This window comes from Notothenia rossii (assembly GCF_949606895.1).
Source record: "Notothenia rossii genome assembly, chromosome: 1".
Classification (NCBI taxonomy): domain Eukaryota; kingdom Metazoa; phylum Chordata; class Actinopteri; order Perciformes; family Nototheniidae; genus Notothenia; species Notothenia rossii.
The window spans coordinates 29,325,621-29,336,538 of record NC_136912.1 but is presented as its reverse complement, the minus strand read 5'-3'; the positions used below and the strand labels follow the sequence as shown (position 1 = coordinate 29,336,538).

Genomic DNA, 10,918 nt, shown 5'->3' with positions numbered 1-10,918 from the left:
GCGGCGCCCCGGAGGACGCCATCCCCGCCACGAGGCACGGAAAAACACTAAATTAACAAATTAACCGTACTTGCAAAGGGTACAAAAATCCCAACGAAAGATCATACAGTTAAAGAAACGATTGAAACAGAAACAAAAGAGTTAAAGTTGAAATTCCCTCTTCCCTCTTCAAACACACATCCACCACCGAAGAAGAAGAAGAAGAAGAAGAAGCCGACTCGGAGCTGTCCGACTTCAGGCGAGCTTTTTGAGACCTCCCCCGGCTGCGATTGGCTATTCTCGTCTACTTTCGAGGCGAGCCGCAACGCGTCTCAAACAAGCCTCTTCTCTCATGTCAAGAAGCATCAGATCAGTGCATGCACTGCATCGCCCAATCAGTGAGCGATACACAGTAAGGGGGCGGGGCGAGTGTCTGAGGATTTCATCGAAGGATGGTCTGATGGTTCCTCGATTATAGCTCCTCCATTATCATTCCTCCATTATCGTTCGTCGGTCCTCTGGCAAATATAAGGCTATTGGGACGCTACTCAAGATGGCGCAGACAAATCAACTTCCGGTGAGACCGAGGAGCGAGGAAATGAAAAATAAGAGAAGTGAGAAAGGGCCACAGACTTGATCTGACAAAAAACACGAGCTGCAGTTCTCTTCAGAAGAGTCTGATAAAGACCTCTTATCCAACACACAGTCACACTTCCTGTTTATAACACTGTCCCACAGTGGCCCTTTCTTATTTCATCAAATCCCCCTCCTCGACTCCTCGACTCCTCGGGAGGAGCTATAACCGAGGATACACTGATGGGTCCTCCACGGTCCTCCACGGCTCCTTCGTGGATGCATTTCCGGGAACAGAGATGTTTCAAAGACTCGTGACGCACGGCCGGACTTATCTCAGCCAATGACAGCTCTGCATGCATCCCCTGGATATTATTTTATTCTTCTTTCATCGCGACGCGATTTTACAGTGAGAACAGCTGTGAGGTCTGTGCAGAAAGCAGAGCAGTGTAATATATATCACTCAGTATAACAGTCCTACTCTCTGTATTTGCTTTAGTTTAGTAGATATCTACAAACAAAGAGTCGATATTTTTCTAAAACCATTTAATGCTTCACATAATAAAATACACAAAGGCTGTAGCCTGTTTTAGGACCTGTAGGTGCGTGTGTGTGGTGTAGGTGTGTGTGGTACAGTGTGTGCGTATGCAGCGGACAGACAGGTCTCAGCTGGTTTGGTGTCCTCTGCTTACTTTTAATTTTTTTTTAAATTTATTTTCCTCATTGTAGCGACCAGAGAGGGGAGAGGAGAGGGGGGGATATATCCAGTCTCTGATAGTGTTACGTTATTATGAGAGTGCTCTGTTTGATTCTGAAATTGTATATATTTATATAAATATATACGTGTGTGTGTGTGTGTGTGTGTGTGTGTGTGTGTGTGTGTGTGTGTGTGTGTGTGTGTGTGTGTGTGTGTGTGTGTGTCCGCATCTGTAGCCTGTTATTGTCTCATTATACCGCACTGTGAATGAATTAAAAGTACATATATAAGTCGTCATGAACACATCTGTCCATCAGACAGAGGGCTGCTGTGGGTTATGGCTAGAAAGGATCCGTCTCGTGTAAAACTCTCGCGATAGTTTGCAAGTCACGTGGCTGAATGTTTACGTTTGGCAGGAAGCCTTTCAGTTACGATCGTTAACATCAGTGGGCCACAGCAAATTATGGTGAGAAGCTAAACCATCTATTAATGATGCCAATGACAGGGAGTGTGATTGTTGAAATAGGGTGTTAGCGGTCTTGCTGTTCAAAGAAGAATGACAACACTGTAGATCACCAACACTATGGTTTATTTTTTATTCACAGGCAAGTGGACGTTGTCGCAGTAAAAGTCCCAAGATAGCTCCTGGTGCAATACAATGTTCCCTTTCAGTGTTTTACTATTATGTCTGATGTTTCTCTATTAATATTACTGCTGCATTAATGTGTATGTTGCATGTTACTGCTGTAGGTGTGTTTCCGAGCCGCTCCAACGAGAGTACAACGAGAACGTGACGTCATATTCACACAAGACGGATCCTTTCTAGCCATAACCGCTGCTGTGCTCCTGTCATCATTAATGGACGTCTCTTTAAAATGACCGCTCAGGGGAGAGGAGTTCTCATTTCTCTAACTGCCTGCTGCTTCCCCTCCTCTCTCCTCGGTTCCCCTCCTCGGCTCCTCCGCTCGCATCTCCTGTGGGCGGGACTAAGTCTCGAGGATAGGAGTCGAGGAGGGGAGTGAGAGAAATGAGAAAGGGCCAGTGTCATCTGCTGGTGCTGTTTGCCATTACACGTCTCCAAGTGTTGTGAATTTGTGAGTATCAGCTGTCACACCAGTCAGTGATTCATATGTGGTTCATCCATGACAATGAACCTGGACACTTGAGTTTAATTTCAGTTCATTCAGAGACTCTCCTGCTGCTTCAATACTCTTTAAAGTTCAAAATGTGTGTTCATGCACAGCATTACTATTGTATGAGTAAGCTTTGATTTTAAACACCCAGCAGTTTAATCGTGTGGTATGTCATTTATTTCAGAAACACTTTTTGTTATATTCCATGGAATGCTCTTAACATCCCGATAGCAATGAATATCTTAAATGCTTTGACAAAAAATCCATAAAAAAATGTCATCTGTGGAAGCCGTAGTACTGTAAAAAGCACGACCAATCATTTTAGCCGGCCCGGCTAAAATAACTGGATGGCCTGCCTGCCTGTCAGACTTCCATCTGTGCAAGAACTTATCTCGTGCTCTCATTGGTCATGTGCGCATTTGTGTGTGTTGGAAGAGTATGTATGGGGGTTATTCCCTATCTTTATTCAAGAGCGCAAATTGAAATACCACGCTCTTGAATAAAGATAGGGAATAACCCCCATAGAGGACGGGCTCTGTAAGGAAGTGGCAGATTTTTTCCGGCTGTGTATTTTCAAATTCTAGCGCACTCGAGCTGGTTTCTCCAAAATTACCTACCCCACCTTTAAGGAGATTGTTTAATCCTTTAAAAAAGTAAATATATATTTGTGACCCATTTTTAGAACAATACATATTTTAAGAATCAGAATCTATTCAGGGTTTGTATGTAGCCTTTTGTGTGATTTTTTAAATTCCTGAATAATAAAAAACATTTCTGACAGTAAAAAAGGAATACAACTTTCATATAAAAGGTAGTTATAATTATTGATAGTTAAGTTGATTTTTTCTTTCTTTTCCTTAAGATGTTATATGTTACCCTTTTAAACAATGTGATTTCTGTTTTGATATTATCATAAAAGTAGTCTTCTACTTATTCTTTATCAAATCTGTGAGTTTGGAATCAATATAAAACGTTTTAAAGAGTCGACTAATCTTCCACTATAACACAAAATACACAACAAAATAAAACTATATAATACTGTGTCTCTAAATATTTGCGTTGGAGTTGTTAGGACACTACAGAAAGGTCAATATAAGGAAATAACATTTCTAAAGATACAGTCCACACCTATAATAACTCCACCTTTTCACAGTACTACCCCACCTTCTCTCACATTACAGCAACATCTGTTTGGTTGTGTGTCTCAGTTGCTCTGTCATAGAGGAAGAAGCAGTGCTAGGCTCAAACATCATCCAAACGTCTTTATCAAGGTAAGCAGCATCACATCTGTCCTTTTTAAACCTACATGCACAGGCTCGGAGTGAGGGGAAATATACACTAGCAGTACCTGAACGTTTTTTAGTTTTCCAGATTTGTTTTGTACTTCAAAATCAAAGGAGAGCCACTTGTAATAATAGGAGCTTTATGATCTATTTGTGTGGAATCCAAGCTAAATATTTAAAAACATTATATAATGAATGTCTTACCCTTTCTGGCGAGGTGAAACCTACAGTAAATGCCACTTAGTGTTGGAATGCGTTGCTTTTTTAAAAATGTGTGTATAAGTTATCGCTCAATCAATTAATTAAAGTTTATATATATATATATAGCCCAAATTCACACATTTTCCATTTGTCTCGGGTACTTTACAGTTTGTGCAGAATATGACTATGTTCAAAAGTGGCTATGGCTCATTAAGAGGCGGACAGGTTAAACAAGATTGGCCAATCCCTTTTACTTTCCAGTAGTTCACTGACCAGGCTGCACTCTCTGGTTTATCAGGAGCTTCCACCAAGCAGCTTTAAAAAAAATCCTGGAAAAAAAACAAAATACATTTACATATAGTATGCAGCATTTAAAAAAATTCACTAGCACATTCTGTGAAGATATACACATGCTATACATAAGCAGAAACTACAAGTAAAGCATGAATCGGCATGAGCCCAATCTAACAGATTTATACTGAAAGTGATGTCAACCACTTGTTAATGAATGTTTTTTTGCATTGGCCAAACCAGCTTTTTGTATTACTGCTGTGCTACTGTGATAAAGTTTTAGTGTCCCACAGAAACTTCATTGATGTTACCCACAGCTGTGATTTGACTCAGTAAGCAGAGGTTTTACCGATATCATTAACCATCGAAGCTGCAGGCCACCGAGCTGTCATTAAAATAAATTGCTTTCACCTGTGCTTTCCATGCCAGCGTTGTGTTCGAAACCACATCGATGTGATATTACTAATGAATCTTTCATGCATAAAAGCATATCAAAAATGATGAACAGCTATTGGTCTGGCTCAAAATTTGACATGACTGATGCATTGTGGGACAGTTTGGTATGTGCTGTAAAATCAAACTGCATAACATTTGCATTAACACATTGTTCCTCCAGTCAGAAGAAACATTTGTTGACATGCTAGCACTAGAGGAAAAGCCCATGGAAAACGTATCCGTATTTGCTTGTGCTTTCTTAAAACACACACACACACACGCACGCACGCACGCACGCACGCACGCACACACACACACACACACACACACACCACCAGTAAGTGTGATGCACTGTGCACTCTGATGATTAAATTAAATGGGCATATCTTCCTCACTGGTGCATGTTCACTGCAGATTTGCTGTCGATCAGCGTTTGGAGTATCATTTGTATTGTTGCATGGGACTTTGGATCATGTGAGGGCAGTGAACGATCTAGTTTCCCTTGGACAATCTATTATATAGTGAGAAAGCAATGCCACCAAGCCAGTTTGCTTGCTACGTCGTGGAGAGACAAATGGCCATTCACTGCTTTGAAATGCTTTCCCAAAAAGCGTTTCCAAAAGCAGATGGTTGACATAAAAAAAAATCCAATCTGGAGCCAAGTATGCAGCACACTTCCTCAACCAAACCTGCTTAACACCTTCCGTTTGCCTCAATCAGAGTCACAACTGATTTCAAGGTCATTTGCATTACTGAACGGGCCAAGGAGGCCTTCACCTACAAACTGCCACACAAAGAGACACATACTAAGCAGGAAGAGACTCAACATGACCAGAAAAACAAAAATAATCACAAACTAAGCTTTATAAATGGGAAACTACTACAAAAAAAGATATGTAAAGAGACACAGCATAAGCACAGGGGGGTGCAAAAGAACTAAATAATTATAAAAAATCACCATGGAGAGACACAAAAACACTACAACAACTGATTACAAAGATAACTTCAATATCCTTTTCATCTCATTTTGTCTTTCAGCAGATATCATGGAAAAGGGTCAGCCACCTTATCCGACAATGCCAGCCCCCCCGTACCCTGGTCCCCCGGGTCCCCATGGTCCCCCTGGACCCCAGCGTCCTCCTGGTCCCCATGTGAACATGGGTTACCAAAATGAGCCTATGCACCAACCCAGTAAGAGAGAGGCGATCTTCATTTGTGTCATATTACCATTGTTCTTCTCCTTTTAGTCCATGTGGAGCCTTTTGGTAGCTTGTATTGCTCTCTATTTAAACGTCTCCTTCCCATATCCAGTTCAACAGCCTGCTTACCAGTACAGCCAACAACAACCTCAGATGGTTCATCCTGGTGAGTGTTTCTCCTTCCTTTTTCTCACAAGGAATAATAATAGCAAAAAAAGAGAGAGCTTTGACGTTTAGTGACAGCAGGTTGGTGAGGAGGACTGTGGGTGTCAGTGAGTGTGACGAGGTGTCCCCCTTACAGTGAACCAGGTGGTGGTGGTGCAGCAGCTGCCGACTGAAGTTCCTGGGCAGATGGTGTGCCCGCACTGCCGATCCACCGTAGTCACTAAAGTGAACTACGTAAACGGCTTGCTCACCTGGCTGATCTGTGGCATACTGGGAGTCTTCCTGTGAGTAGAGAAACCAACAACCACACACATATAAAGGCCATACAGGAAGTTTATGGGATCAACCATCTTTCTTCATTAACAGTTTTATTATATTGAGTTCATTCCGCATAGAATATCTTGCTTTTATTTTTAAAATAATAATGAATAAATAAAATGTTTTACTTGAATTGTTGAGTTGAATAAATGTAATTAAGAAAATATGATTAGCATATTAGCATACTTCATAGCATTCATGTTTGAGATTTAAAACTCTTCAGTTGCCCCTCTTCTTTATTGTTTGAGGAAAACCTACATGATGCTTTGCTACTTTGTTTTATTTGCGGCAGATATTATTTTAGGTTATTTGTTCTTGACCTTACTTAACACATACATTGATATCTTATTCTGGTACTGAATGTTATATTATAGCATACAGTATAATACATGCTTACTGCAGTTGATACTATTTTATTGTCTGTTGACATGCAGTGTGATAAAGCAATATGAATACATTATGGTATATGAATGCCTTGATAACACACTAATTATGTATTCTTCATAAATAATGTTAACAGCTAATGTTAATGTAACTATGCTAGGTTGAGCTAAGTCACATTTTGAAGGTAGCATGGGAGCTTTTTAACCTAAAAGCTGGCCTTGCTGTAGTATTATTTTTGACTTAATTCTGATACTCCACATCAGGTGCTGGCCTTGCTGTGTAATCCCCTTCTTTGTGGATTCAGTCAAGGATGTGGAGCACTCCTGCCCCTCCTGTAACAGAGTCCTGCACATCCATAAACGCAGGTGAAACAGCAGTACTGTGTCAACTGCACTGAAGCGACAACAAGAGGCAAGCCGTGACTGAATATACACCAGGTCGGGAGCCCAACCAAACTATGCAAACACATCGGATGTCATCATAACAATAAGGCCTCTTGAGTAAAATGTGGGTTGTGCAAGCATTGCTCTGTACTGGGGAGCAGATTATAAGAGCTGTGATATCTTCTTTTCTTTCATCAATTGATTTAAAATGTGCAATCATGTAAAAAACCTAATGATTGTGATATTATTTTTATTTGATCTGAATGATGTTCTCTCAATGAAATATACCTGTGTTAAATTGTATCAATGAAGGATGGTAAACACGCCATTTTCCTTTAATTTCATATTTCCTGTCTTGCAAAGGCTGTGAGTAAAGTCAATTTAGATGTCAAATTATTTGTAAGACACCTACATTTATAATATTAAATTTCATTTTGATTAAAGTCTTTTTTGAAAAGTTGATATGTTTATATACAATTATTAGTTTTTGTTTTACTGAAGACTAAATCTTTTTTAAATAACAAAAATGCACTATTTATGGAAACATTTTAGTACAGAACACTATTTCCTGCAACATTTGAGTCTTTTAAAAACATGATGACAAATGAATATATGATAATGAAACCATATGAAAGAATTGGTAAAGGCTATTACTTACCTCTTTCAACCCAGCCTTTTATTGCAATACTAACAAATTAATTTCTTAAAATGAATAAAATAAATCAAATGATTACCTTTGAAATATAGCTTTTTGTATTAGCAAGCCAGGTTTAAACTGCTTCAGTAGATCCCTGTCAATGTATGCTATTATGCAAATATGTACTACACTATAAAGTAGCAGCCCATAATGTTTAAAGCAACTTTTGATACTTTTTGTAGGATTTAAAAAATCGGGACTTAATCTTGCAGTGCCATCTAGAAGGGGTACGGAGTTCAATTAGCCTACTTGTTGTAATGTTCACATTGAGCTGTCCTCAGGTTGTCATAATGTTGAGTCAAAAGGTGAGTTCGTTTTAGAGATATACATTCTTCTCTGCATACTAGGGATGCTCCGATCGATCGGCCTAACACGCTTAACACACTTAGCTATTTTATCTACCTCTGGAACAAGCTAAACTAGTTATACATATATTTATTCTTCACTGTTGGGTCACGCATTACTGGATCAGTGAGCTGCATGAGACGATACTGACAGGCTGTCAGGAGAGAGAGAGGGGGGGAGAGAGGGGGGGAGAGAGGAAAAGAGAGCGCTTCCGCTCATTTCTCCCATGTTATTATCCAAAGTTAATGTAAACTTGAATACATTATTCAAGTTTACATTAACATTTTAACATGTTGAAATGTTTTTATTCAACATTACATTAACATTTATTTTAATTTTATTATTACATTCAAATCAAGTACATTATTCAATAATGTACTTCATTTGAATGTAATAATTATGTTGGTTGTTGTTTGTGGAAGCGAATGATCCCCATTAACTGAGTTTTAAACATCACTTTAAATCAGTGCTTCTCAAAGTGTGGTCCGCGGACCACTGGTGGTCCGTGAGTATATTGGTAACATTTCACATTTGAAATAAATAAATAAATTTAAGCGAGCACTCTCGCGGGGATATGTCCGCATGATATAGCCCCGCGCAACACCTTCATCACACATGTTGCCACTTTTTTTGTACCATTTTCAGGCGATTTGTAATCTGTTCTATAAAAACGATGTGTCTTTGGATATTTGTGGAGTTAGGTGGTTAAGTGGTCCATGAAAAAGTTTGAGAAACACTGCTTCAAATGGAAGATCCCCATAGGCCCCGCCCACTAGATCGGATCGGCAATCGGTATCGGCCGATACTGATTCCGGCGATCGGCCCCAAAATTGGCGATCGGAGAATCCCTACTGCATACAATACGTTTTAAAATTGAATGACAGTGAAATAATGATGGCATGTGGAAGAGGGGCAGACTCTTTGCACAGTTACTCCTGGAAGGAAAGGGATGCAGGGATAAAGTGTTTACAGAGTAAGCGTTTCTCCCAGCACCCACTACTGTTATAATAATGATGACTGCACACCAGTTAATGTGCATACTGGGTCACAGGCTTGGTTAACTGGAATACTTGATTGGAGCAATGCTATTATTAACCTCCATTACAAACTGTCTGCTGAGAATAATGTTATTCTGAATAATGTCTGCCTTCATTTAAATGTCATGATGCAACTATTGGGAAGGTCAGGGAAAACAGAGGCCTTTAAATGTTCGTGCTGTCATTCAGTAGTAAATGTGTATGTTGATTTATATGATCAGAAGTGGCTAAAATGTATCAAAGTAAAATTGTTGTCTCCTCTATGCTGTTTGTCTACTTGACTAAAGACAAAGCTGATGTGCTGAATGTTCTGTTAAATGAGATATCAGACTGGAGCTTACTGCCATTCTCAGAGCAGACAGCAGATAGAGCCAACTGACTGTGAGCTGAAGCTTTTCATTTGACGCTCCCCCACTTACACTTGACAATTCCTACAGTGCCCTGTTTTATACTTGGACTGCTGTAAAAAAGAGAATAGTGTTTTTTCCCCAACCTCTTTTCCTTTACCCCAATGGAAAATGTCCCTCTTTGAGGTCAAGGAAAGATCAGAAGGACAATTTATAGGGAGGATTTACGTAAAAATAATCTACTTGCACTTATACCCGGCAATATAATTATGCAGCGGCAGATATAACACATAGTAGATGAGTAGAGTGACAAACTAAATGCTGCACAATGAAATAATATGTCATGTCCAAATCACACCTCCTAAGAGTTATGCTTTCAATTTAAGTGATTAAACAGTAAAAGCGCATTTTATTGACGTCCAAATGGTGTGTAGCTCTACATTTTGCAGCCGTAAAGGAATGAAGGGATGGCATTTACTACTTATTTTAGATAAAGGATGGTCCAGTTTACACTACACCAAGAGACAACAAAGGAAGAATAAAAGCACATTCCTAGCATTGAGAGAATTATCTTATCATGGCTGTCACTAAACACTTTCCTAAGACTATCAGATATCCAACAGTAAAAAAGGATAAGTTAAGAAAGACCATTGCTCTACCCTAAAGAACATCAGCCAACTGTACAAACATGTGCCTCAATTAAAGATCAAACACAACCAAATAACTTATTCTGTTATCAGTGCTCTTGGGCAAGGTACTCTACCATCAGGAGAAAACTGCAGCTCTCCAGCTGTGCATGTCTTTACTGTGTGAAGTCGTGTTACAAAGTAATAACGTGCAGATAGAGCCTCGGTGTGTGCCCTCTTTGGGATCTGTATGAAGACATGAGGTGGGATAAGGGTGGGATTATGGGATGGGCCATATGAGGCCCTATTAGACTGTGACCAGAGTAAACACTGGATTACACAGATTAGGACTGGTTTCCTGAGTTAGTCAGCACTTCTCTGCCCTGTTGTCTCCTACCTCTTTCTTCTCAGGGGACGCAAACACAACACAGGAAAAGAAACCGTATACAGGTATGCCAGACACAAAACTCCAGTTGAGAAGAATTCCTAAACGTTTTGAAGACAGTGACAAAGTTCTGCTTTATGAATACCTGAGGCAGGCAGTGATTACAGTGATGAATGTCTTTTATTAATCTCTGTTACTAATACCCAGGACTTTTAAAAAGCCTTGGCGCCTGTGACCCGACTGTAACCCCACTCCATCTGGCGCCCAACTAAGGTTCTGAAAAGTGAAGCCAATGCATAAGTGACCTAAAAAGGTCAAATGTATAGAAGTCTATGAGACAATGACAATGCTTCTCACTTAGTTTATTACCTCAGTGAACATTTTCCTAGTTTCAAGTGTTTTTCAAAACACCATGAAGCATTGTCAATTATGGTCCCATT

At 39.8% G+C, this 10,918-nt stretch overlaps 1 protein-coding gene across 3 annotated transcripts; it reads left to right on the top strand.

Moving 5' to 3' along the window:
• The first annotated feature begins 1,650 nt into the window (after positions 1 to 1,650).
• On the top strand, positions 1,651 to 7,501 carry LOC307018122 (lipopolysaccharide-induced tumor necrosis factor-alpha factor homolog). Of its 3 annotated transcripts, XM_079648223.1 has the most exons (8): positions 1,665 to 1,715; positions 1,855 to 1,897; positions 2,000 to 2,343; positions 3,591 to 3,653; positions 5,631 to 5,783; positions 5,904 to 5,957; positions 6,093 to 6,240; positions 6,922 to 7,501. In XM_079648223.1, exons 5-8 carry the CDS (start codon positions 5,639 to 5,641, stop codon positions 7,025 to 7,027), a joined length of 453 nt encoding a protein of 150 aa, XP_079504349.1. In that variant the 5' UTR covers positions 1,665 to 1,715; positions 1,855 to 1,897; positions 2,000 to 2,343; positions 3,591 to 3,653; positions 5,631 to 5,638; the 3' UTR covers positions 7,028 to 7,501. The 3 variants fall into 3 exon arrangements, with proteins under 3 accessions (XP_079504348.1, XP_079504347.1, XP_079504349.1); XM_079648222.1 differs by lacking the exon at positions 1,855 to 1,897 and having other exon boundaries at positions 1,651 to 1,715; XM_079648221.1 differs by lacking the exon at positions 3,591 to 3,653 and having other exon boundaries at positions 1,651 to 1,715; positions 1,855 to 2,343.
• The last annotated feature ends 3,417 nt before the right edge of the window (positions 7,502 to 10,918 follow it).

Coding starts and splice junctions, on each gene's coding strand:
- LOC307018122 (XM_079648222.1), top strand. CDS start 5,639: ATGGAAAAGGGTCAGCCACCTTATCCGACAATGCCAGCCCCCCCGTAC. Junction 5,958..6,092: donor ACCTCAGATGGTTCATCCTG/GTGAGTGTTTCT, acceptor TCCCCCTTACAG/TGAACCAGGTGGTGGTGGTG. Junction 6,241..6,921: donor GGCATACTGGGAGTCTTCCT/GTGAGTAGAGAA, acceptor ACTCCACATCAG/GTGCTGGCCTTGCTGTGTAA.